This window comes from Rhincodon typus, chromosome 7 (genome assembly GCF_021869965.1).
Source record: "Rhincodon typus isolate 14 chromosome 7, sRhiTyp1.1, whole genome shotgun sequence".
NCBI lineage: Eukaryota > Metazoa > Chordata > Chondrichthyes > Orectolobiformes > Rhincodontidae > Rhincodon > Rhincodon typus.
In genome coordinates, this window is record NC_063338.1 from 22,798,272 (window position 1) to 22,824,920 (window position 26,649).

Below are 26,649 nucleotides of genomic sequence, written 5' to 3' on the forward strand. Positions count from 1 at the left end.
AGATAACAAGGTGTAGAGCTGGATGAACACAGCAGGCCAAGCAGCATGGTTATTTCTGAAGAAGGGTCTAGGCCCAAAACGTCAGCTTTCCTGCTCCTCTGATGCTGCTTGGCCTGCTGTGTTCATCCAGCTCTACACCTTGTTATCTCTATTTTAAACTGGATATTGTTTCTGTGTCCCTCCTGTCAACCTATATCAAAATATCTGTATCATCTATCACTTGAAAAGAGGCAAACTGCATGTTTAAATGAGACACGTTATCAAAGGCTTTCTGAGAATTTAAATAGGCAATATCAATCAAGTTACCCTTCTTCACCAACATTGCAACCTCTTTAGAAAGTTCAGTCATGTTGGTTAGCCAAAACCTCTTCTTCAGAAGACATATTGAGTATCTGATAATTTAATTGTTATTGGCATCAGATAGTGAAGATTAATTTAATGAGTGGTTTCATTTTTGGATCTGATAATTTTCTCAAATGAGTCCTCACAGTTTTCAAAGGATTAGGATAAGAGGATTCATAGGATTATTGTCAGTGAAATATGTCTTTGTCCAAGTTGTCCTCTGGTGTTCGACACATGTAAGATAGAAACAGTTTCTCTTGACTCATTTGTGAGAGTCCCTCTCAAACACATCATGGTATGGCACAGAATAAAATGGCTTGAGTATGAAATGATTTGTAAATTGGTTGGATGAGTAGAAAATAACTAGGAATGAAATGGGTATGAAATAACAGTATGAAATGGCTGGATGGGACATATGGGGCTGGTTAGCTCAGCTGGTGAGATGGCTAGACAGAGGTGCTTAGCAATACTCATAGCATGAATACAATCTTTGTATTGGTTGTGGCAGTTCTTTGAGGCTGCCTCTGCACTTTGCCCTATATCGCACAGTAAGCCACAATCTTGGAGAAGGAGAATTTGAGAGGGATAGAGAAAAGAATTTTAAACGACTCATAATAAGAGCATTGAGTACAAAATGCATTGCTATAAATTGACTGCTATAACATGGCTAGACCATGTTACGGGGAGGCTAATGGTATTATCGCTGGACTGTTAATCCAGAGACCCAAGTAACATTCCAGGGAACCGTGTTCGAATCCCACCACCGCAGATGGTTGAATTTGAATTCAATAAATATCTGGAATTAAGAGTCTAACGAATACCGTGAATCCATTGTCGATTGTTGGAAAAACCCATCTGGTTCATTAATGTCCTTTAGGGAGGGAAACTGCCATCCTTACCTGGTCTGGCCTACATGTGACTCCAGACCCACAGGAATATGGTTGACTCTTAACTGCCTTCTGGGCAATTAGGGATGGGCAATAAATGCTGCCTGGTTAGTGATGCCCTCATCCTGTGAAGGAATAAAAAAAATTACCATCAGTGAAATTTCAACCCATTAATTCTGACAGGTTTCTGTAATTGTGGGAATTTAATGGAGCTGCATAAATAAGTTTTATCATAATGCCAACTCGGAACATGACTAAACAATTTACATTTAATTTGTTTTCAAACTTTTGTTTCAGATGGTTTTAAATACTCCTATGTTTCTCTGATGTGGCCATTTAAGAATTAGAACAACCAACTGAATTATCTAATGTAAGTGCTTTGAGTAATATTATTTATTTAAAAATTAGGATTTGTAGTAAATAACATTAAAAAAAAACTTAAATTTATCCTGGAAAGGATTTCTTTGAGTTAGAAAGCATCTGCTGCAGTTTACTAATAAAGAGTTCCTTTAATTTGATTCTGTCATATGCTGGACACATGCTTTTCCTCACTGTGCTAAATCTGTTCAGTAAATAATACTTGTATTTGTATCATGTCTTTCAGATCAAAATGTCTCACAGTAACATTAGTTACTTTATAAACTTAGCTACAGTGCAGAAAAACTACTAAATACCAATATAAGATTGTCAACAAAAATCAATGGAGAATTTGAAAGAAACAACTTTAGCTTGTTGGCAATGGTGAGAATGAGACTCTAACTGCCACAGAGACTGTTGAAGAAAATAGTACAAATGCATTTGAGGGGAGTTAGACAACATATGACAGAAAAAGAGAGTGTTATTCTAATAGATTTAGACGAGCAAAAAGGGTAGGCTGAAGTGGAGCAGAAGCACCAGGTTAGATTGGTTGAATTCAGATAATATCCCATCATTCCAATGTATAACTGTGGAATTGATTAACTCCCTCGATCTTCCCCTGAGAAGTTATTTGGTTTTAAGTCACTTCAAAACTGCTTCTTAATTTCTGTCCAATTTGTTCCTGCCCTTTTTAATTTTGATGGTGTTTCACAATATAAGCTTTGATTCTTAATTGAAAAAAAGGACCTCAAGCAAGAAGGAAAATGAAAGGAAGGTAAAGGACATTCTTAATATCAGATAAGCTTTGTTGCATTAGTTGGCATGTTATGGTAATAGAAAATGTTATTGAACCTCTGGATTACAGATGGATGTTTGTGTTTTGGCTCCTAATTTTGAGATAAGGGCCCATATGTATGTTTTAAATAAAGGATTAATTTCATAGATAATGTGCACATTTACTTTTCAAAGACCATGCAAATTATCAGAATTAGGGGCATGTACATAATTTGTAATCGAGAGCATTACAATGTCGCCTTCCATTGTCAGACTTTAATATACTTACAAAGTGTTTGCCTACCATTGCATTAGTTGCTCAGGTTCTGCCCTGAATTCACACATTGGTACATTCTTGCCATTATATTCTTCACTGTGCATTATTCTAGTTTCTTTCTCCTTTTGGGATAGAGAGGCATTTTGTTTTTCAAAATTTAAGAGTAGGGGAATTTTCTAACTTGAATGTTCCTCAGCCCTTATCCACCTTTTATTGGCATTTGTGTCTGTTCTTAAAAAATTGTAAGTCACACACTGCAGGAAACAGATTTTGCTCCAGAGAAAATGAGATCCGTTTGAACTTGACATCCCATCTGTGAATCAATCCTGCCCCTTTTCCCCTACCACTGAAAATAGGATCCATCAGAAATAGGAACAGGACTACAGTCAAAGAGGCATTTTGGATGAGGCATGGGATATCCACAACTGTGCAAAAATCTGAGGCCTTGTGTTTCAAATGAATGCTTTTAAATTGAATTTTACAACATCAAGAGTAAATGAAATCGTTTATACCCAAGGATAAATCTACTGATTTCACATTTCAAGTGGAGAGCAACACCCCTCAATAGTCAGATCATTGGCTGTACAGTGTCAGAGCTGTATTTCAACCCACACTCTCCTTCAGGGAGATTTCTCCTGCACCCTAGTCTTTTGGTAACCTAGTGAGTACAGACCCAGTTAATTCATCTTCATCCTTAGGGACCGAAGCAGCAAAATCGTAAATATTTGATGTGTTTTTTTAGCTTGTGGAAGCCAAAGTGTTTTTTCCATGGATTGGTTTATGCAAGGCAACAGCAGAAAGGAACTGCACGCATGCTAATGAGATCATTCTGAATCATGATTGCAGAGTCATTCTGTAAAGACTCTCTCAGCAAAAGAAATATCTTAAACTCTCTAATAATCCATAGAGGATTTGTTTTCACAAATGCATGTCTCCAGGAGGGAACCTTGCCTGCCTGAAGTATTGATCAGTAAATTGTGAGGCCCTGTACAATATTCTCCATCTGTTAATTTTAATGAATTCATGAACTATGCTAACAGCAGATGAGAATTTCTGACATAAGTTGTATATGCAAAATGTGACATTCTGGTGTTGACTCCCTCAGTAACACACAGTTGTTGTTAAAAGAGACTCCTAAAACATTTTAAACCAAGAAAGGAAAAAAAATTGGTATTACTCTGCCTCTAGTCAGCTACTGGGTAGAAGAACATTATCGTCCTTGTGATGTTATAGAGAGAAATTACACTGATGGTTCTGATGTCTGAACTTTGGTAAAAATTTTAAACGGTTAAGTTTATTTTCATAGAATCCCTACAGTGCAGATAGAGGCCATTTGGCCCATTGAGTCTGCACCAACCCTCCAAAATGAAACTCACCCAGATTCACCCTCCCACCCAATCCCTCTAACCCCTCATTTCCCATGGCTAATCCACCGAGTCTGCACAACCCTAGACACTATGGGCAATTTAGCATGGCCAATCCACCAAACCAGCGCATCTTGGACTTGAGTAGCAGAAGACTTGAAAATGATTGAAATTCAGCATCATGAACACTCACACTGATCCAACCAAATTATGTACTCAAGTGGAGGACTGAAATAGACAAATGTGAAGAGTAAAAATTGGGATAAAAAATGGTGGGTTTGTACACCCAAAGGTTAGTCCAGATTTGTAATAATCCACCAGGGTATGTATTTGAACCAAGGGCATAAACAAATATGTCTTTGATGAGCGAAAGTGTTGAAGGATATAGTGGGAAGATGAATGAATCACTGAAAAAGGAATGGGCATTTTGAGCTGATCAATTATTTCCTATTACTTTGTAAAGGTTTGAAACAGGGGGACCAGAGTATGTCTTGTTGCAACTTATGAAAAGATTTGAAATATATGTTTATACAGATTTCTGCACTCTGTCCACTGGAACTGGCACAATTGACACTGTTAAGGCAAAGGGAATACTTAGAATATGGCAAGGAAGCTAGACTTGTCAAAACTAACAGAAGATGAAGCCCAACATGTCTTGCATGTTGTTCAACGAGATCTGAATCTACGCAAGACAGAAGAAGACAGACTTGGGTAAGCACTGTAAAGCAAATTAAAAGAGAGAAACCAATCTGAAGGAACATAAGGTCGGACTTGGTGCTGACTGAGGACAGCAAGAGAGAAACTGACCCCTTTTATACATCAGAAAGGTTGGGTTTTTAAATCCTTTAATTCTGAAAAGAAGGATCAACTGAGACAGAAAAGATGGTCCACAGACTTGATGTCATGTGGAAAACATTGTTGGAGTAGAAAAGTGTAATTTTGTAAGTGACTGGGTTGGGAACAAGAAACCTTGAGAATGGTGCATTTTTAGTGAACAAGAACCAGTTCTCGCGTATGAAGTTTAAATATTTCCCCAGTGGTCCTCCAGTCTCACCACAAGTTGGCAGCTTCCTTACACTGTTCTGTCATTTAAAGTACCTGTAAAATTTAAGTGCTCAACTGATCACAGTGTGTATTCAATCCAGTTTAATGCGTACTTCATTTTCAGTTTGTCATGTTCACAGCACCCAAAACCCAAAGTTTCCTTGTTCCTGGTCACTTTTGAGGTCAGGATTGGATTTACCTGTGAATCATTCTATGTGAATTTGGTAGCCCCTATTAATTGTCGTTTAGAATCTCACAAAGAAAAAATAGATTACTTGAGCAAACCACTAAAATGAAACATTTGGAATCATACCATTAGAAGAGGGGAATGAATTAGAAGAGTAAAATCATTCAGAGTTGTAGTACAATTTAATCTAAAGAACCTTATTTGGGAAGATTTGCTCAAAATGGGCTGTATTGCCATTTAGATTCAATCTTCCTAGTTTTTTGTTCAATGAAACACTGGGGTACAAAAAGGAGTTCTAACGCTGGTTCTTTTTGCTGTACATTTATTGAATTATTCTTTAAGAGTAGAATCTTATCAATGTTTGATTTGAGCAAAGGCAGGCACCACTTGATCAACACGAGCCCACTCACTGATGCTCAGTTTGGGTTCTATCTAGACCTTTCAGCTCCAAAGCTTATTACTGCCTTGGTCCAAACTTGGACAAAAGAGCTGAATTACTGAGGTGTCACTACATATGACACTAAGGCAATATACGACTGAGGGTAGCATCAAGGAAACCTGGCAAAGCTGAAATGAAAGAAAGCCAAGTGGAAAGCTGTCCACTTGTTGGAGTCAAACGTAGCATGAAGGAAGGTGGGCGTGGTGGTTAGGGATATGCTACCCTATCTTCAACCTCCCTAATCCTAATGAATGGAAGTGGTCGCCCTTCTCTCTTCAAGTCAGACTAGCTCCCGAACTGGTTCTACCTCACTTCCACAGTTGCTGCTGTTATTTGGTTGACAAAAGCAACTTCTGTCCAATTAAAACACTCACATCCAGAAATTACTTCGGATGTGTGCTTTGTCATTGGACTACAAGTGTAATTGGGAGTCTTCTTGATACGTGTCCCTAACTGGAATGTAAAAACCTCACCCGAGGCATGGAATTCGATTTGTCGTATGCCATGCCTGGAAGTGGAACTTAAGGTTTGTGTTTCTTCCCATTTCTTGCATGATTACAATTAATATTTGAAGTGCAGAGGAGACTTGTGTGATTCCAGAATGGAGGGGACCTTTCAGCAATGTGACTTACCATCAGCTGACAACAGCACAGTACGGATGGATTATAAAAGACTTTCCTGGTCATACAGGGAAGCTCTGAAAAAAATGTTCCTGCACAAAATCATTGCCATTACATGAGGCTCAAGGAGAGCACAAAGGTGGCTTGGATTTTTGTTTTTTCAAATTTAAATTTCCCTGATAAATATTACAGAACACGTTGGTTTCACTTTATTCATGTGGTCAACATCTTTGTTCCTTAAAGCAAGCTTGGATACCTCATGATTGGCATGTATTGATGGTTAGAGGGTAGCTAGGATTTCTTTAGTGTTGAAGAAACAATTTATTTTATTCACTCTTTATTGAGTGGTCAGATTAGTGTCCAATATCGTACTTACCACACTGTGGGCTGAATATGCAAGCTCAGCTGACTGTATTTTCTATGCGTTGTATAGGACATTGTCTCAGATCACTCTCGGCAGGAACAAATGCAATGTCATAGCTAAACCCAAAGCCTCAAAACTAATGAGGAAAAAGGGAATGCCCTTGACATGACCAATCTCTGACGAAAGTAAAATTGGAAGAAAAGTATTTTGTGAGCTGGCTACCTATCCGTTGGATATTGAGAAGTTTGGATCTTTTAATGGGATTCATGGATGATAATTACCAGAAATATAGGTGAAATTTACCAGGGAGCTGATCTATTAGATGCCTAGATTTCCAAAGATAACAATCATTGTATGAACAAAAATATCACAGATTTTAACAAATTGTGTAAAAGTTTGCAGAAGCTCAGTTTGGAGATTCCTTATTCAGTGTTGCGTACGGACAAACTCTGTGTCTTAATTGTGGCTTTATTCTTGAAGGGAAATTTTCTTTTGGAATGGATGTACTTGCCTCAAAAACAATTCTGGGGATGCAGTCACAGTCATTTATAGCAGCCTTGATAGCACAAATGGAACATCCCACATTGGCAACAAGGGTGGGACATTTCGTGACTGCAACGTTTTGAGCTCATCCAGATGCCAGTGCACGTACAAAGGAACAGTTACAGACAGAAGGGATGAGAATGAGAGCACTTTGCACAGTTCCAATTACCGCAACAGATGACAGGATTGAAGCTGCAATAGTAGATGAATGCAGGCCAGGAATGCATAGGGAATGTTAACACTTGCTTTAGATCTGACTGAAAATTTTATCATGTGATTAACTGCCCAAAACAGATAGGCATGACACAGAGAATCTGGAGGCTGGAGATAATGATGATGGCTATTGTGAAGGGACTGTACTAGTCACAAAAAGATTGAGTTCGGTGGCAACTGTATTCTTTGTGGATTAATTTAACTGTGTAGAGTCAGATACTGGTTGCACATCGGCAATATGTGGAACACATCCAAGGTTCAGACAGAAGTGAGAATCGATGTCAAGATGGGGAGCTTGAAAGTTCCACTTGTTTTGTTTCAGTGGTGTTAACACATTGAGGCTAATTAAAAGAGTATGGATTCCATGTAAAATAAATGAAGTAAGCCACTTTATTAGTTCTGACGTAGTCTCTGGAGACATACTTTTTCTGTTAAGTAAGCCCTCCATGAAAAATGTGCAGATAACACTGGATGTGGAGCAGAAGGTTAGTGGACCTGCAGTTTACCCATTAACATGTTAGTATATCCCTCTATCAAAATTTTATGTTTGCCATCAGAATGTTGTTTAAGAATTAATAGCATTACATGATTAAAATCAGAGGGAAAAAAACAAATTGTCCTCAGGCTGCACAGACAATCCACTCAGCCTCTTGTGAAAAATTTAAAATCCTGCTAAAGGACGCTGTCATTGCTGAGGAATGTACAAGTCTTGTGAACACGACGAGTACGGAATGTGAACAAAAACAGAAGTTGCTGGAAAAGCTCAGCAGGTCTGGCAGCATCTGTGAAGGAAAATCAGAGTTAACGTTTCAGGTCTGAGGAAGGGGTCATCAGACCCAAAACGTTAACTCTGATTCTTCTTCACGGATGCTGCCAGACCTGCTGAGCTTTTCCAGCAACTTCTGTTTTTGTTCATGATTTACGACATCTGCATTTCTTTTGGTTTTTACAGAATGTTAAACTTGTAATAAATATCAGAGGCCATTGCTACATCCTATTGTAACCTTCTGTTGGCATATGACTTTAATTAAGTTGTTGCCATAATTGTATAAAACGCAGACAGAAATATTTTGATTAACACTTTATACTTATGCTAAGCACATTTTTTTTATTCCCTTGTGGGATGTGGATGTTGCTGGCTGGCCGGCATTTATTGCCCATCCCTGGTTGCTCTTGAGAAATGGTGGTAAACTGCCTTCTTGAACCATTGCAGTCCATGTTTGGTAGGTAGATCCACAATGCCACTTAAGGAGGGAGTTTAGTCTTTCTGCAGTAATAAATGACAAGGACAACGAGTTGATAGTAGATGAAGTCATGGAGAACTGATAAGGACTAGACTTGAGGCACCAACTAAGTTTCTGACTGGTAATGGAGGGAAGTTGCTAATGATAAGTTTTAGGACTTTCAGCAGTGGACTCTGTGAGAGGTATCATGCAGTGATAGATGAAATGTTGCATAAAATTTTAACAGTTGCAGATTGACAAGGGCACTAACACAAAGTCAGAAGTCACACAACATCAGGTTATAGCTCAACAGGTTTATTTGAAGTCACGAACTTTCAGAGTGCTCCTCCTTCATCAGGTGAAGATGAAGGAGCAATGTTACGAAAGCTTGTGATTTCAAATAAACCTGTTGGACTATAACCGGGTGTTGTGTGACTTCTGACTTTGTCCAACCCCAGTCCAACACCAGCACCTCCACATCATGGCTACACCACACAGACAGTTCATCCAATAACATTGCTTCAACTGGTTGGAAGGTATATCCCTATCAATTGGTCTGTTGACAGAAATCCTGAATTACCTTCTGTCCTCCCTTGCCTAATAGGAGACTACAATTAGTGCCACTTTTTCTGCATATTTGAATATTTCACCTGCTCAGATTGTACATGAAAGAGGTCTTATGCTAATTGACATGGAAGTCATTGAAGTGACAGTCAAAATGTCAGTTTAAATAGGTTACACAATAAAGTTGTGACTACAAAACAGCCAGAAGAGAGGGCTAGAAGCAAAAGTCTTCATGTCTCATACTTTGATACTAGTCGGTAAGCTAGATTGTAAATTAATGAGAAGGCAAGGGACATCAATGGCTTAGTGGTTTTATTGCTGGACTATTAATCGAGAAACTCTGCTAATGTTCTGAGGACCCGGGTTCGAATTCTGCCACAGCAGATGGTGGGATTCAATTCGATTCAAATTAGTGAAATTCTCGATTTCCTATTTTTCAAACATCAATTTCACTGTAGCAAAACCTATTCTTAATGTTATTCACTTATACTTATTTTTTGAATGTGCACTACGCCACAAGAAGCAATGACCTCTGTAACACTGAATGGCCAAATTTCCAGGATAGAAATTCCTTTGAAGTATTTGACATATAATCCCATTACCACTGCTTCCACAAGAACCTGTGTTTCACAGCTAAGTACTTTTAACAACCCTTTTTATTTTCATAGTTTCCCAGGCTAAAGGGTAACATTTTCAATTTTTCCTCACTAAAAATATTATGAAACTTGCTGCACTTGAATATCCCAGAAGCATTGTTAAAAAGTAATCCATTTCTTTATTTGAAAACAAAAATACATATTTCACCATATTTAATGTTTTTAATGATTTATTTTCTCTCAAGTTATCCTCAGCTTTGGACTTTCATGTACCATGTTTTGATACATCAAAATGTCTGAGTGTGTAACCAATTCAACTGGCCAATTAAGTTTCACAACAGCTATGTTGCTTCTTTAGACATGACCTAACTTTTCTCTGATGATGAGGCATGATTAACTCAGATGGAAGTTACATTCTCAAAGTAGAATCACTGATTCAAAATGACTCCAGACCGCATCTGCATAATATCTCAAAAGCTCCTAAAGCTTGACTTACAATTTAAAACTCTAGCATCATTGTATTTCTCAAATTACGTTGTATCAGTCATAAGAAATCATGAATGTGCATCACAAAGATGGTTGAAATTTCCTTATTAGACACTAATAAAATATTTCAGGATCTTCATTTGGTTGAATACAGCTTATTTTCAACAAAACAGATCTCACTGAAAAATACCAAATTCTCAAGACATCACTGAGGCCATAAATGCATTTGTTTAGTTTTTGTAGTTCCCCATCTTGATTGCTTGCCTCCTTAGAGGTTTTTCAAAACACTTCCACCTGAATTTTATTGCTGTGCAGAATGTGGTATTCATGTCATTTGATATATTCTGCCATGCATTTATGGTCAAAAACTATAAGAAAACTTCTAGGATTATTTTACCCACTGGAGATTCCGTTATGACTCCTGTATTGTCTAAGCACTCTTCAAAACCTGGGCAACTAACCTTGCTTTAGACTTAAACATCTCAGTTGCAAGAATATTTCCTGCATAAATCCAACAAAGGTTGGCTATCACTGATCTGGCACATGAGAATAAATTCCAAGTTCTCTTCAGTTACCTAATTCCTTTTGTTTTGCCTCTTTTTTCAAAAAAAAATCACTCTTAGGTTGTGGACAGCGTTGGCTGGGTCTGCATTCATTGCCCATCCCTAATTGCCGACATGGCAATTGAGAGTCAACCACATTGTTGTGGGTCTGGAGTCACATGTAGGCCAGACCAAGTACAATGGCAGATTTCCTATGAAGCAGAGTTGCAGGACATGACCTATCCATAATGAATGAATGGCAATATAGTTCCCAAGTTAGGACGTTCTATGACTTGCAGGTGTCGATATTCCTATGAATTTGCTGCCTTTGTTCTTCTAGATGGTAGTGGTCTCAGGTTTGAAAGGTCTTTTTCAAGGAGGGATGACGTGTAGCTGCAGTACATTTAATAGGTTGTATATAATGCACACCAATGGTACTCATGACAAACTGACTAACTGAGATGATTTATTTGTCACAGGCGTTCAATTTATGTGACTTATTTTTAAGAGATACTTGCCAGCAGCTTCTGAAGAATACGCCAACCAGCTTCAAGTAAACACCCAAAGTTTTGCCATTTTCCTCTTTGATTTAATATCATGCAAAATGGCAATGTTATTACAGAGAAGCTTCAAGATAACAATGTTATTTACAGAGAAGCTTCCTTGTAAAGAAGCAAAAGAAATCTCTTCTCAAAATTCTGTTATGGAGCAATTGTGAGAAACGACCAGGAGCGGCACAGTGGCTGAGTGGTTAGCACTGTTGGCTCAAAGGACCAGGGACCTGAGTTCAATCCCACCCTTGGGTGGCTGTTAGTATGGAGTTTGAACATTACTCCTGTGTCTGCTTGGGTTTCCTCCAGGTGCTCCAGTTTCCTGCCACAGTCCAAAGATGTGCAGGTTAGGTGGATTGGCCATGCTAAATCTTCCCATTGTGTCCAGGGATGTGCAAGTTAGGTGGATCAGCCATGGGAAAAGCAGGGTTACAGGGATTGGGTCTGGGTGCGATGCTCTTGGGAGGGTCAATGTGGACTTGCTGAGTAGCCTGCTTCCACACTGTAGGGATTCTATGAAACTAGAAATTGAACCAGCCCTTTTTTTTTGGGTGTGTTATTCACTACCTGCAACTTTCCTACAAGGGCTAAGATTGAGGGGAGAAACATGTAAATTTTGTGTACACACCTCATCTGAATGATTTTCAGTTTGATACGGCATTTGCAGCATTACTGTTTGCTCCTAGACTTGCCATTGAGCTCTCAGCACAGCAGCATTATTTGTAGACCAAGTATTAAAGGCAAGCTATGTCTTGGAAGAACATGGAAAAAAATTGCTGGAAACTTAATTCCTGCAAAATGGAAATTAGAGCAAACAGAAGGATCTGTGGTAACAGATACAACATTAGAGGCATTAGGGATGCAGGTTAACAGCAGGAAATACACATGTTTGAGGGGTATTCGTAGAACCTCAAGGTCCAGACTCAGAATGACATGGTATTATGATCTCCCCAGACACTAATAACGTGTGAAGTAATTTCAAACTTCTGATAATGGCTGAAAGGATAATAAAATGAGATTTTTATTCATGAGACGTTTACTATAACTGATGAAATGCACTATTGACTAAACACTAGATGTGAAGACAACATATACTTCAAAACACAAATCAGAACATTCCGCCATTTTTTAACAGAACCAAGTTCAGGGTGTTTCTTAGCTCCTGAGGGTTTACTTTCTGCAATGCAGCATCTGGTGAGTGGTGTCTCAGTTTTCTTTGCCTCTGTCTCACTGCTGAATTGGAAGTTCAAATGAAGGTCACAAGATCTAAACTTACTGCTATGTTGGCTCATACATCTTCTTTCGTAGCAATGGATCTCAGGGCTCAACAGGGCGTGGAAACTCTGCCTTCTAATAGATGAATGATATTGTTGAGGTGCTTTTCCTAGAGCATGATTATGGCTATGGCTCTCTGGAGCAAGAACCTTGCTGAACTACCTCAAGTTGATAGCGTTACTCTCCCATCATTGCCACCTCATAACTGCCCTTGTCAATGCCTATTAATCAGTCAGCTCAGACTGATGCCACCCTTGCTGAGGTGGTGCCATGGGTATTTTGGCCCTCTGGGTCCAAAGCTGCTTCTGGTTGTCCTCCAGCATTATCTGTCGTCTCCATAAGTGAAAGGTAACAGCCTTCCACCACCCATGTTTAAGCCATTGGGGTGGCATTGTGTGTGATCAGTTGGCCAAGGCATTCATAAGGCAGGCACTGAGGAGATGTAAAAGGGTGAGTAGTTCACTTTTGTTTCCATAATTGGTATGTCATTGGATAGAGGTGCGATGGACTTGTTTTTCTAATGTTGGTGGCTTGCAGTGCAGGAATTTGGAAAAGAGAACACTGTGTTGGAGTGCTGCAGAAGAATGACAAGGTGAATACAATGAGGAAATGGTGGTGAATAGTTTTTCTCAGGAAACCAGAGACTGAATAGAGTACGCATGAACAGCCTGCCTGGAATAAAAGTGTTGCAGATGGCTCCTCCATGCCTTCTCTTTCCCCTTCAGCCTTTCCACGGAGCATCCCCTTTCTCAGCCTGTGCCCCATTGCCCTGTGCCTTGTTGCAGACCCATATGCCTCTGCCACTGGAGCCTCCATTCCTGCTGCAGCCTTTGTGTGGGCAGTTTACCAAATCCTCTGCGTTCCCTGTAAGGGTGTAGCAACATTTGCTGGCTAATCTATGAACTCGTGGCAGCACCTCCTAAAACACTCCAATGTTCTTCTAGGAACTTTTAGAGGTTAATCTCAATCACCTGAGCTGCAAGTCAGTTACCAATGACACTTAGGGAAGGAAATTTGCCATCCTTGCCTAGTCTGGCCTAAATATGATTCCAGACCTGCTGTAATGTGGTTGACCCTCTGAAATAGATAAGGAAGCCACTCCATTCAAGGGTAGTTACGGATGGGTAACAAAAGCCGGCCTTGTTAGTCATGTCCACATCCCATGAAAGGGTAGTTAATAGACAAAAAAAAGCCCTGAACTGTATCGAATGGGTGTTCCTTCTTGGAGCTGAATGCATGCTATTTGAGAATGGGTAAAAAATTCGACAGCATTTTGTCAAACCGACTGGAGCAGCTGTTTGACATCGCGATGTGGCTAGTTGGGAAGTTTCTGGCACACGGCACAGCATTGTCTGTGCTCGCGGCCTTCCCCCTGCAGGCTGCGCTGGATGTTGTTGGAACTGCTGCATGAGCCATTTGCAGGGTCTGTGGCTTCCAGAAGGCGCTGAAGAGCCAAATGTATTTATTGAACAGAAACAGAGTCACTTGACACGAGTGCGTAATTCTGCTGGAGTTTCACTGACGTGGTGAAGGGAGATCAAGAATACACCTGACATCAGGCACTGTGTAAGGGCTCCTATCATTCTTTTATTGGAAGAATACTGTTTGAAATTTTCAGTGTTCCAGTTTCAACCACTGGAGTTACCCCACAATTCTGAAATGAGATTTAAAATGCCATTTTCTTGGCCAAACCTGCTGGAATGAGATTACACAGAAGCTCATTCAACATAATTCAGCCAGAAGGGAGAAAAGACTTTTGCTTGTGGCTGTTTGATTTTTATAGTTGCCCATAAGCCATTCTACTTCATTGAGATGAGGTATGATAGTCATTCAGCAATCTGGGCAGTGTTAGTAAAACTTACATCCTGTTGATCAGAACCACCCACTCAGCAAATAAAATTCCCTCATTTTATATTTGAAGTAGGCACAAGCTGTTCCTGTGACTAAAATGTGTCAGACTAAAGTTTCAATTTTCTTATTGTTAAAAATTCAACAAATTCTTTTGAAACTTAATAGACAATAATCAATCCATCAAACAATTCTCAGGTTTCATTTGGCGTAACAAAAGTACAGTACGTAGTTGTGGTGAAATTTTGGCTCTTGTTCACTTTTTTTTGCAACAATGTACTCAGGAAAGGGTTACACTGAATATTTAGCTAGGAAAGCAGCTGTTTCTTATCAGCTTGGCTCAGTTATTAGCATTACGATATATGAGTCAAAAATGCTCAGGGCTAAACTGGACATGGGTGGGACATCATTAAGGTGGAAATATATTTACTGATCATTGACCTATTGAAGCCAATGGAAGTGAATATTGGCCGGAGCATAGAACAAACAACCAATGTACTAAAGTCTGTAGTGCAGGTAATGCAGACACTTCAGCAAGAGTGCTGCATTATTTGAAGTTGTAAATGAGAAAGTAAAATAAATGGTGATATACTCACAACCTAATAGATTTTCAGGCATCTGCACCTTGGTGCTACAGAACAGACTGTGGTCTTGTCACTTTAACGCTGAAGAATTGGCACTTAGAATTCTAAAAATAGTTCAAATGCTAGTTGACACCAGAAGAACCTGGTGATTTTACTTCCTCAGTGGCTGACTAGTGATCTTACCTTTGAGGGACATACTGGTCTTGTCATTTGGGGTTGGCCATACATAACAGTCTACCCCAGAAGATGTCACGCTCCACTTGTTTCTGTGCCACCTACATGACAGAATATGCCCAGTTCTCCCCTTCTGTGCCCTCTTTGGGCTCTGGCCTCCCTTGCCCACCGGTAACTGAGATGCTAAGTATTGAGCAGAAGGTGGAGCAGGGCATGCAGTAGAAGTCCATACCCCACTTAGAGTCTCCCACTTCTACCTCAGCCAGAGGCGGTGACATGTCACAACATGGTAGTAGTCTCTAGACTATAAAAATGATCAGCAGGTCATCAATGGAGAGCAGCAAGGAAATTGTAGGAGGGTGAGCATCAATGAAATGAGATGGAATCTGACCAGTATAAAATGAAAGCAAACTTTGCAAAGAAAACGTATATAAGAACTTTGGGTGATACTTAAAATGATGATGGCCTGGCTACAATCTAGGTACAATCCAACAAGTTGAGTGAACTAAAGCCAGGATGCTTTAGATGACAAGGAAGGCAAAAAATGTGATGAAACAAAAAAAAAAGGAGTTTTCAAATGAGAATCAGACCAAATACAGTAAGTTCAGAGGCAAAGGGAAGAAGAAAATAAGACTGACAAAGAAAGATTATGAGCCCAGAAGGGCAGTTAAGGTAAAAGGTAACCCAAAAATTTTCCAAGTAGCAGATAGGAAGTAAGAGGTGAGTAGAGTCTACTGGGGACAAATAAAGTAACGTTCACACAGAGACACAGGGCAATGCTAGAATACTTAATAAATAGAGTTTATAAAGGAAGGAGGTGCTGACAAAATATTGGGAGAGGCAAAAGTGGTAGAGCTCATGGATTATGTGAAAGCTGATATTCAGAATATACTGGGAAGGTTGGATATGCTTAGAATCGCTAAGTCACCTGGTCTGTTTGAGCCAGGTTACTGAAAGAAGTTGGAGTGGAAAGTATGGAAGAGTTAGCCATAATCTTCTAATTGCCCTAGATACAGGGAAGATGTTGGACATTCAGAAAATGTGGCACAATTGTTTAAGAAAAAAATGCAAGGACGTTCCTCATAACTTCAGGATGCCCAATGGTTAGTAATGTTTCACAAACTAATCGGGGGAAAAGGTTAACAGACACTTGGAGAGATTTGAGTTATTTAAGGAGTATGGCAGAGATTTTTAACAAGCAGATCACATTTGACGAATCTTAATATAGTATGAGAGAAGGTTGATGAAGGAAACACGGTGAATATTGCCTGTATGGCTTTTAAGAAAACGTTCAGCAAAATGTCACTGAGAAGACTGATGGTGTGTGGCTTGGGGGAGAACCTATAGGTGTTCCCATGCATCTGCCTCCCTTATCTCTCAAGGTGAGAAAGGTCATAGGTTTGAAGGTGCTGCCAAACGTTCCTTGGTGAACTGCTGAAGTGCATCTTGTATGTGGTGCACACTTCACAGAGCCACAGTGCTTATATGATTGGTCTAATTAAATTTCGAATCAATTGTAATCCCGGGATATTGATGGTGAGGAAAATCAGTGAAGGTAATACCATTGATTGGCAAGGTGAGATGGTTAGAATTTTTTCTTATTGGAGACGGTCATTGCTGGGCATTTAATGTTCTGTGTTACTTGTCACTTATCAGCCCAAGAACAAATTATGTCTAACTCTTGCGGCATTCTGGGATAGCGTGTTTCAGTATCTGAGCAGCCATGAATAGAACTGAATAATGTGCAATCGTCGAACAATTATCTGCATTTCTGATCTCATGTTAGATGAATGGCCATTGATGAAGCAGTTAAAGATGGTAGCATCTAGGACACTACATTGAGAAACTATTCCAATGATGTCCTGGTATTGGCATGATCCACCTCCAGCCACCATAAACTCTGGGGTATGAGTGCAGCCAGTGGAAACTCTTCTCCCAATTTGTCCATTAATGCCTCATTTGGTTGCATGTTACCTTGATGTTAAAGGCAGTCATTGTCACTTCACCTCTGGAATATGGTTCTTTTGTCCATGTTGAAAGCAAGGCTACAAAGTGGCCACAAGCTACGTGGCTCTGCCAGAACTCAGACTGAGCATCAGTGAGCAGGTTATTGTTGTGTAAATGCCATTTGATAACATTATTTTTGAAACGTTTCATCTGATAGTTGAGAATAGACTGATGGAGTGGTATTTGACCAGATTGGATTGGCCTTCCCTTTTGTATACAAGACATAATGTGGGCAGCTTTTCACGCTCTTAAGTAGATGCCAGTAATATTATATGGAGCGAGTCAAATTGTCTGAACACTGCTGTCCATGTTAATAAGCATTTCAATGAGAGACTGAAATGAACCATCATCTTCAAAGTTTCGAGAAACAATTATTTGGAATCGAATTAGTTATCACATGGAAATGTGTGTTGATCAGGAAATGCCAGTGTGGATTTCTAAAGGGGAATTGTGTTTGACTAATTTGTAAGAATACTTTTGAAGAGGTAACAGAAAGAGATGATGGGGATAATGCTGCTGATGTAGTGTACGTGGACTTTCAAAAGGCATTCGATACAGGGCCACATAACAGACTTGTGAGAAATGTTATACGTCATGCATTAAGAGGGACAGTTACAACATAAATACAACCTTAATTGAGCAAACGGAAACAGAGAGTAGAGGTCAATGATTAATTTTGGGCTGGAAGATTTGTAGTAGAGTTCCCTAGGAATCATTATTGGGACCGTTTCTCCCTCATATATATTAATGATCTTGATCTTGGAGTTCAGGGACAGTTTCAAACTTTGTGGATGGAACAAAATTTTAAATATTGTAAACTATAAGGAGGACAATGTAGAACTCCTGTAAGATGCAGACAAATTGATGAGGTGAAAAAAATAGGTGACAGGTGAAGATCAATGCAGAGAAGTGTGGGTTAATGCATTTTGGTAAGAACATGGACAGCCAATATAAGACAAGGGATACAATACTTAAGGGGGTGCAGGAGCAGAGGGACCTGTGTGTGTCCCTGCACATAGAAAGACAGGTAGAAAGAACAACCAATAAAGCGTGCAAAATTCTGGGCTTTATTAATAGTGGTACAGAGTACAAGAGCAACGACTTGATGCCCAACTTCTATAAGACACTTGTTGGAACTCAGCTTGTGTTTTTTTTAATGCAATTCCATGTGCCATTCCATTGGAAGGATGTGAACACATTGGAGCAAGTGCAAAAGAGACTTGCAAAAAAAGCACTCAAAACGAGAAATTTAATCTATGAGGTTAGAAAGGAGAAATTTGGTCTGTTCTCTTTGGAGAGAAGAAGGCAGAGAGGTGATCTGATAGGGGTTTTCAAAATCATAGGTGATTTTTACAAAGAAAATAGAGAGAAACTATTCCCCCTCATGAAGGATCGAGAGCAGGACAGCATTGATTTAAAATGATTTTCAAATGTAGCAAATGTGAGGGCTTTGGGTCTGGAATGTACTGTCTGGAAGTGTATAGAGGCAGAGTCAACTCAGATAGTCACTACATAATTAACTGAAAGGAAACAATGTGCATGGTTATAGTGAAAAGGAAGGAGAATGGTGCCATGTCAATATGTTTGTTTGAGAGATAATGGACCAAATGGCCTCCTGTGCTGTAATAAATCTGTGATTATGTTTCAGCCTCGACTTTTCAACCAACGTGCTGGGCTCTGCCATCGCTAAGGATAAGGGCATTTTTGAGCCTCGGCTTCTGATTTTTATTTTAATATCATTCATGAATGGAAGTGGCATGACTTCAGAGATTTGATCCAATCCCTTGCTTATGAGATTGGTTAGCCCTGAAGTTACAGTTAATACTGTCTGTTTAGCATGCACATGAAAAAAAAAAAAAAAATTATATGTGGAGGTATAAGAATGTACCGAATAAGAAAAATTGAAGTTGGATAAATCCCTTTCCTCAGACACCAGACCACAAGGAGTTTTCGCCTCAGGGCACTACAGCCACGTGGAGACCAACTGTCTTTCCTCGCAATCTTGGATAATCTTTTAATTCAACATCTTTCCAATGCTACTAATTTCACTTCCTGATTTTATTTTTGCTACACTCAGTTTGAGTTTTTTGAGGTAAAATTAAGCTAGAAAATCATGTCTTTAGGATACAAGTCATGAGGCTAAGCAAATATCACATGACAGTGACTGGCTATGCTTTCTTCACTCATGATTTTCCTGTTTTATCAAAACAGCAGCTGCTTTATACACTGTCTACAAAGCCAGTCTGTGCCCTTCAACGGTATTTATAGATCAAAACATCAGCCTCTGTGTAAGTTCTGTTGGGCTAAATTTTTGGGACATTTGCAAACAGAATTGGAGGCTTTGGGAAGGGGCTACAAACACTGGCACTGATCAGCCTACCATTTTCAGGACCCTATTAGAATTGGAGGAGGGAATGTTGAAGAAGGTGTCTAAATTTTTACAGGCTGCCTGTTACAGGCAAAGGGATATGGGTGAATCATAGAATTCCTACAGTGTGGAAACAGGCCATTTGGCCCAACAAGTCCACACTGACCCTCAGAGCATCCCACCCAGACCCATCCCCCTGTAACCCACCTATCCCTGAACACTATGGGCAATTTAGCATGGCCAATCCACCTAACCTGCACATCTTTGGACTGTAGGAGGAAACTAGAGCACCCAGAGGATACCCACGCAGACATGGGGAGAATATGCAAACTCCACACAGACAATCACCCAAGGGTAGAATTGAACCCAGGTCCTCAGCGCTGTGAGGCAGCAGTGCTAACCACTGAGCCACTTTGCTGCCCCAGTGGAGATGTGGCTGGGACATAGTTTATAGGCTCCTTGACAATAGTTACAGTGTAGCATAGAACATGCAGGAATAAATAAATGGGATATGTTAAGAAGGTGCTACAATAACCATGGCTGACTATAATCTGTATGTAGGTTAGGTGAATCAAATCAGCAAAAGTAGCTTGGAAATAGTGTTAATTGAGTAGATACGGAACAGTTTCCTAGAACATCAAACACTTGATGTGACATCTTATCAAATGCCTTTTGGAAATCCAAGTATGCCACACCTATAGGGTGATCCAAAGTTCTCTGTTGCCTGCTACATCCTCAAAGAATTCCAAAAAAAAATTTATACATAAAATCACATAACTTGTACAGCACAGAGGGGGACTATCCAGGTCATCAGTGGAGCAGGCTCGAGCAGGTAGTTGGCCGACTGCTGCTCAGTGTTTTTCGAGTGGAAATCAAACGTCATAGCATTCAACTGGTAAATCTCCCATGGTTATTCTAACACAGGTTTGCAGTGCTTGTTCAATATGCTGCAATACACTGCAGCAATTCAAGAAGGCAGCCCACTACTTTCTTCTGAAGGGCAACTAAATACAGGCAATAAATGCTAGTCCAGCCAACAATTCCCACATCTCATGAATGGATTTTATGAAAGGAAACACTGGGTTGTAAATGAATAGTCTTAAACTGTAGCATCATCTTGCAATTATCACAGCATTACATTTGGGCTTTTGAAGCAAAAAACAATGAAATTACTTAAAATGCATCTTATTTCTATGACTATTATGATCTTGCATTTTAAATTTTCCATTACACATTTTAATGACTATGAAAGGACTGTTACCAAAGTGGGAATGTTTCAAAGAAATGTGATACTGAAGTCAGATAAATCCAAACAGAGAACATTTGGAGTTAGGCACAAAATGTATAACTTATAACTTGTTGTGTCATTTGTATAATATAATATAATTTGTAAATTTTATTTTATATTGTATATATTATATATTTTATAATGTAGAGAGTTCATGGAATTAAGCTCTTAGAACAGATGGATGTTTCTATCTTATTTCTTGTTCTATTGGCTTGGGTATCTGGATCTACATATTGCAAAGACTGTTATATGCATTGCACTTCCATACATAAAGATAGTTATAACTAATTTTCACTGAGTTGTACATATTGGGTGCATACTTTAGGTAATCAATTCGAGAGGTCAATGAATCTTATTGGACTTCAAATCTGAATTCCTAATCAGTCCAATCAATACACACATTTCTACATTTTCTCCTATAATTTTTACATTCCCTAAATTTGAGGAAATAAATTTGCAATTAGCTGCCATCTGTACTATGTTATTTTTATGGCAAACATGAGAATGTAAATTTTACATGACTGCAGTGCATGCGCAAAATTTTGCAGTAGATTTTTTTCCCCCTCGCTTTGATTCACTCATCTCTTTTCCTATATTTCTTCCTGTTCCTTCTATCCTGCTTCCTGCTGTCTAGAGAATTAAGGACGAAGGTTGAGGAAGAAACAACTAAGAGGAAGTTTCTTACAAAGCAAGCCAAGTTTAACGAAGGTCATTGCATTCACTGCCTGGAACCCTTTCAGTACCTGGTGAACAGCAAGCGTCAGTGTCTGGATTGCAGTCTGTACACCTGCAAAAGCTGTAGCAAATTCAACAAAAAGGAGTTTGGCTGGGTGTGCGATTCCTGCCGGATTACCAGGTGAGGCAGTGCATGGAACCACCCTTCTGTGTGCATGCACATCCTGTTTCCTCTACATTATGTGGAATACCACTTCGTTATGCAGTTACCTCTCAAATTTCTGTCACTTCCATGCAATTCCTTTTCTTGATGTTCTCACCTTCAATTACTTATTTCCCCTGCCGATTTCTCGTCAGACTCATACTAGAGTTTCAACAGCTGCGAATAGCTCCCGTTGCCATTATACATTAGTAGACTGAGCCTCGGCAAGGGAGGTAGAGCAATTCAGTGTCAAACTTGATCTTTCCTTATCCAGTACTTTATAAATACATTTTCTATAATGATCAGGAATGAACCACAGACTGATTTTCTTTTTCCTGAGCTCAGCCCTGAGGACAGTTGTTATTGTCCCAGCTTCCAATTATTTCAGCACAGTGCTGTAACTGAAAACTGATGCCAGCCCAATGACCTAAGCCCCATCGTGGCAAAGAGAAGCTCAATAGCAACAGGGCGCAATCGGAAACAGACATGCAGGCTCACCCAGGAACCCACAGAGAGTGCAAAGAGATACCAGTCCCAGTGGATGTCATTAAGGGATCCTACACACAGGCACCAGGCCCACTCAGAATTACAGAGGGTTGAGTGCTCAGAGAGAGACCAGAACAGAACTGGATTGCCAGCACAGAAAAAGGAAAACAGACCACAGAAGATTGAAAATGTCCAGGCATTAGAAGACATTGAAGAGCAAGAGGAATTCCTCTTGAGAAATAAAGCAGTCGTATGGGAGGCATTTAATTTCCCTGATTTCTCAGACCCATTAACCCCATTAAATTGAGGCACAATAGGTATAAAATTAGCATAAAAGGGCAGATACATTCGTTACAATGGAAGAGAGAGATCCCATAAACCTTATATGCATTCGTTATCATTATGCTTCCACATGAGGTGGAGCTGCATATGTAGTTTTAAATATTCATCAATAGCGAATGCGAGAGACACTGAAGTTGACTCAATGCACCAGGAATCACTCTTTGCTACAGAAACAGCCTTAGGGTTACAAGAAGGTAACACATAGCATTCATTTCTCTCCAAAGGATGGGCTCAAAACCAGAGAGAGAAAAGCTGCTAGAGACAAAGTTGACCAGCCGCAACAAGGGATTCTAGATCTAAGTTTTCTTTTTCAAGACCTGAGGAGCAGAGAAAGAACCCACCTTCCTGTACTCTTAGCTTCAGGCAACACTGTTCGTGAGGTCTCCACTGTCTCTTTTGAGAAAAGTCATCACAAAAGCAATAGTAACTGTAATCATAGTTAGATAAATGCATCCTCCTTGTGTTGAAGGTTAGAGCACCACAGGGAAGCAGAAATAGACCAGCATCCTAAAGTATCAGCTGCTCCTCCGCACATACACTAAACATGAATATGTCCTTCACAAAGTTGCAGACAGCACAGCTGAAGGTAAAGGACCAGCTAGTGTTGCAGTTGGGTACACTAAATAGGCACAAATGGTACATCCCTGACACTTCAAGAGCTAGCAGCTGAATAAGTGCTGATTGTAGCTCAAACACAAATGAATAGAAACAAGTCTTCAAATGTTTCTACGGTTAGTGAAGTGACAACAACATCTGAGGTGTTTTGAATTATGGAGTTAGAAGGGGATCTTCAATCATGCTTAAAAGGGGCCCAAACTATAGAGCTTCTAGTGTTGAGAAGCTTAAAGCCAAGCATCAAAACGAGCCCAAACAGTTCAAAGTCAAATAGAATTTAGAGCAGTCTAACTATCTGAAAGAGACTGCTGACCTGATGATCCAGCTGTTGGCAGTTACACAATGCTATCAACTCTCAGAGGCTGAGAAGGAAAATGTTACAGAACAAAGAAAAACACAGCATAGGAACAGGCCCTTTGACTGATCAAGCCTATGCCGATTCCTAATCCTTGTTTAGATCTGCTACTTACTGCCCATGTGAGGTTTCTGTCCCTCTGTTCGCCTTCTGTTCGTGTGTCTAACAGGATATGACTGAACGTTGCTAACGTGCCTGCTTCTACCACCTCCAATGGCAGTGCATTCTAGGCACCCACCACCCTCTGTGTGAAACATTTTCTCCGCACTTCTCCTCTAAACTGACCCTGTCTCATCTTGAACCTGTGGCCTCTTTTAGTTGACCTTTTCACCCTGGGAAAAAAAAAACCCTGACTATCCACCCTATCTGTGTGTCTCTTAATTTTGTGGACCTACATCGGGTCGTCCCCCAGCTTCCGCCTTTCCCATGAAAACAATCCGAGTTTAACTGACCTCTCCTCGTACCTAAAGCCCTCCAGTCCAGGCAACATCCTGGTAGACCTTCTCTGCACTCTCTCCAAAGCATCCATGGCCTTCTAGTAGTATGCCAACGAGAACTGCATGCAATATTCCAAATGTGGCCTAACTAACATTTTATACAGCTGAAGCGTAACTTTTATATTCGATGCCCTGGCCAATGAAGGCAAGCGTGCAGTATGTCTTCTTGACCACCTTATCCACCTGTGGTGCCACATTCAAGGATCAGTGGACCTGTACACCCAGATTCCTTTGTATGTCAATGCTTCTACAGGCTGTGCCATTTATTGTATAATTTGCACCTGAATTTGATCACCCAAAATGCATCACCTCTCATTAGTTCAGATTAACCTCCATCTGCCATTTCTCTACCCAAATCTGCTATCTATCTATATCCCTCTGTATCATTTGACAATCCTCCTCACTTACTGCAACTGTGCCAATTTTGGTGCCATCCACAAACTTACTAATCAGACCACCTATGTTTTCCTCCGGGTCATTTTTATATATTACAAACCGCAAAGGTCCCAGCATTGATCCCACTAGTTACTGATCTCCATTCCAAAAAGCATCTTCCACTGCTGCTCTGTCTTTTATGATCAAGCTGGTTCTGTATCCATCTAGCCAGCACATCCTGGATCCCATGAGACTCTACCTTTTGTACCAGCCTGTCTTGAAGTGCCTTATCAAATGTCTTACTAAAGTCCATGTAGACAACATCCACTGCCCTTCCCTCTTCAATCATCCTTGTCACCTCCTCAAAAAAACTCAATCAAGTTGGTGAGACATAATCTTCCCCATACAAACCCATGCTGCCAATCACTAACAAATCCACTTGCTTCCAAATGAATAAATCCTGTCTCTCAGTATCTTCTGTAACAGCTTCCCCGTCACTGAGGTCAGGCTCACTGGCTTGTAGTTACCTGGATTATCTGTTTCCCTTGTTAAACAAAGGAACAACAGTAGCCATTGTCTAGTCCTCTGGAACCTCGCCTGAGGTCAAAGGGGATGCAAAGATATCTGTTAAGTCCCCAGCTATTTCCTCCCTTGCCTCCCACAACGATCCTGGGATAGATCCCATCTGGCCCTGGGGACTTGTCTACCTTATTACATTTCAATACACCCAAAACTTCCTCCTTCATTATGTTGACCTGCCTGAGTGTATTCACACACTTGTCCCTAACCTCAGCATCCCTCATGCCCTCTGTTTGGTGAATACTAATGTAAAGTATTCATTAAGGATTTCACCCATTTCCTGTGGCTTCACTCCCTCCTTTAGCCTTGAGTGGGCCTAGTCTTTCCCTAGCTACCCTTTTGATTCTAATATATGTATAAAATGCCTTTTAAAGAAGACTTCCAAAAACTCCTGGCAAAGACAGCCAGTGTTCTTATGCAATTGACATAAGAAAGAGATACTTGATGGAGGAAATAGTCTTTGTTTTACAGAAATATTTAGAGCTCCAAGATCAATGTGAATTATAAGCTGAGGAAATCTTTCTGCTACAGATAATGAATGACGATCTTCTCTTTGAAAAAGAAGCTCTTGAGAAAGAGAACAAAAATTTCTGTTTAGACTCTCAGAAGACTATCATAATGAAGCTTCTTGTTACTGATGGTGATCACCTGCAGAACGAGGATGATCCTTTGAGAAAAGAATTAGAAATAACAGGGGAAATAAACCAATTTGCCATTAATCCAGCAGACCACAATACTACAAAGGAACTGGATTTCCTAGTACAGAAGTCTATTTCTTTTATAATGGGGATGTACTTCCAATTTCTGATGCAATTCTAGAAATGTTCTTGTTTGCGGAAAAGTTGCCATTCCACCCCACCACAACCATCATCTTCTCAGACAATAATAAGGGAGCATTTCCCACCTATACCTCCTCCGTGAGAGCTGAGAATGCTGTCAGAGATTGATGCCTCAATCAAACTAGGCCTGGGGGTAGCTGGAGTTGGAGTGAGGGTACTGAGTTATGTGTTCATGGTTTGGTGTCTGTGGTTTCTCAAGTGCTCTTTGTTAGGCGTCCGTGGTTAAGTGTCCGTGATTTGTTAAGTGTTCATAGTTATGTGTCCTGGTTACCTGTTGATCTTCTCGTGTCCATGTTTTCGTAAGTGCTGCTGGCTAGGTGTCCATAGTTTATTACATGCTCGTGGTTTGATAAGTGGTCTTGGTCAAGTGTTGGTGGTTTGTTACATGCTCATTGTTAAGTATTCATGGTGAAAGAGCTACTGTTGAATAACTTTGGGAGATGTGGAGTAAAAGGTTAACTGCACGCTTACCCAAGAATAATTTCTGAGCATATATGTAAGGCGCTATATCAGATTTCATGGAAGTGGAGCCTGAGTCTGTTAGGTTATAGGAGATGTTTTTTCTTACTACCCCTCGTATTAGTTATTTTTGGTAAAACCTGTTAATATTCACTTACAAGAACATAGAGTTGCTCTTACTACTGTCAGCAATCATGATGTTTTCCTCCTTTGACTGTCTGCACCATCCACTGTTTTCAGGCCTTTGAGACACACCCTACAAAAAGGCTCCCCCACTCCACACGTGACTCAAGCTCCTCTGCAGCAAC

At 40.0% G+C, this 26,649-nt stretch overlaps 2 protein-coding genes across 6 annotated transcripts in view; one reads left to right on the forward strand and one right to left on the reverse strand.

Annotated features, from left to right (window-relative positions):
* Positions 1-26,649, reverse strand: part of LOC109937504 (collagen alpha-3(VI) chain-like) — a 747,545-nt gene that overhangs the window by 552,200 nt on the left and 168,696 nt on the right. The gene's annotated exons all lie outside the window — the stretch shown is intronic.
* The window catches only part of LOC109916566 (melanophilin-like), a 123,790-nt gene that overhangs the window by 13,406 nt on the left and 83,735 nt on the right, over positions 1-26,649 (forward strand). For all 5 annotated transcript variants that reach the window (XM_048599157.1, XM_048599153.1, XM_048599155.1 and 2 more), the window contains exons 2-4: positions 1,527-1,599; positions 4,536-4,712; positions 21,552-21,773. In XM_048599157.1, coding sequence (XP_048455114.1) covers positions 4,603-4,712; positions 21,552-21,773 — 332 coding nt within the window. In that variant the 5' untranslated portion in view covers positions 1,527-1,599; positions 4,536-4,602. The remainder of the gene's footprint in view (positions 1-1,526; positions 1,600-4,535; positions 4,713-21,551; positions 21,774-26,649) is intronic.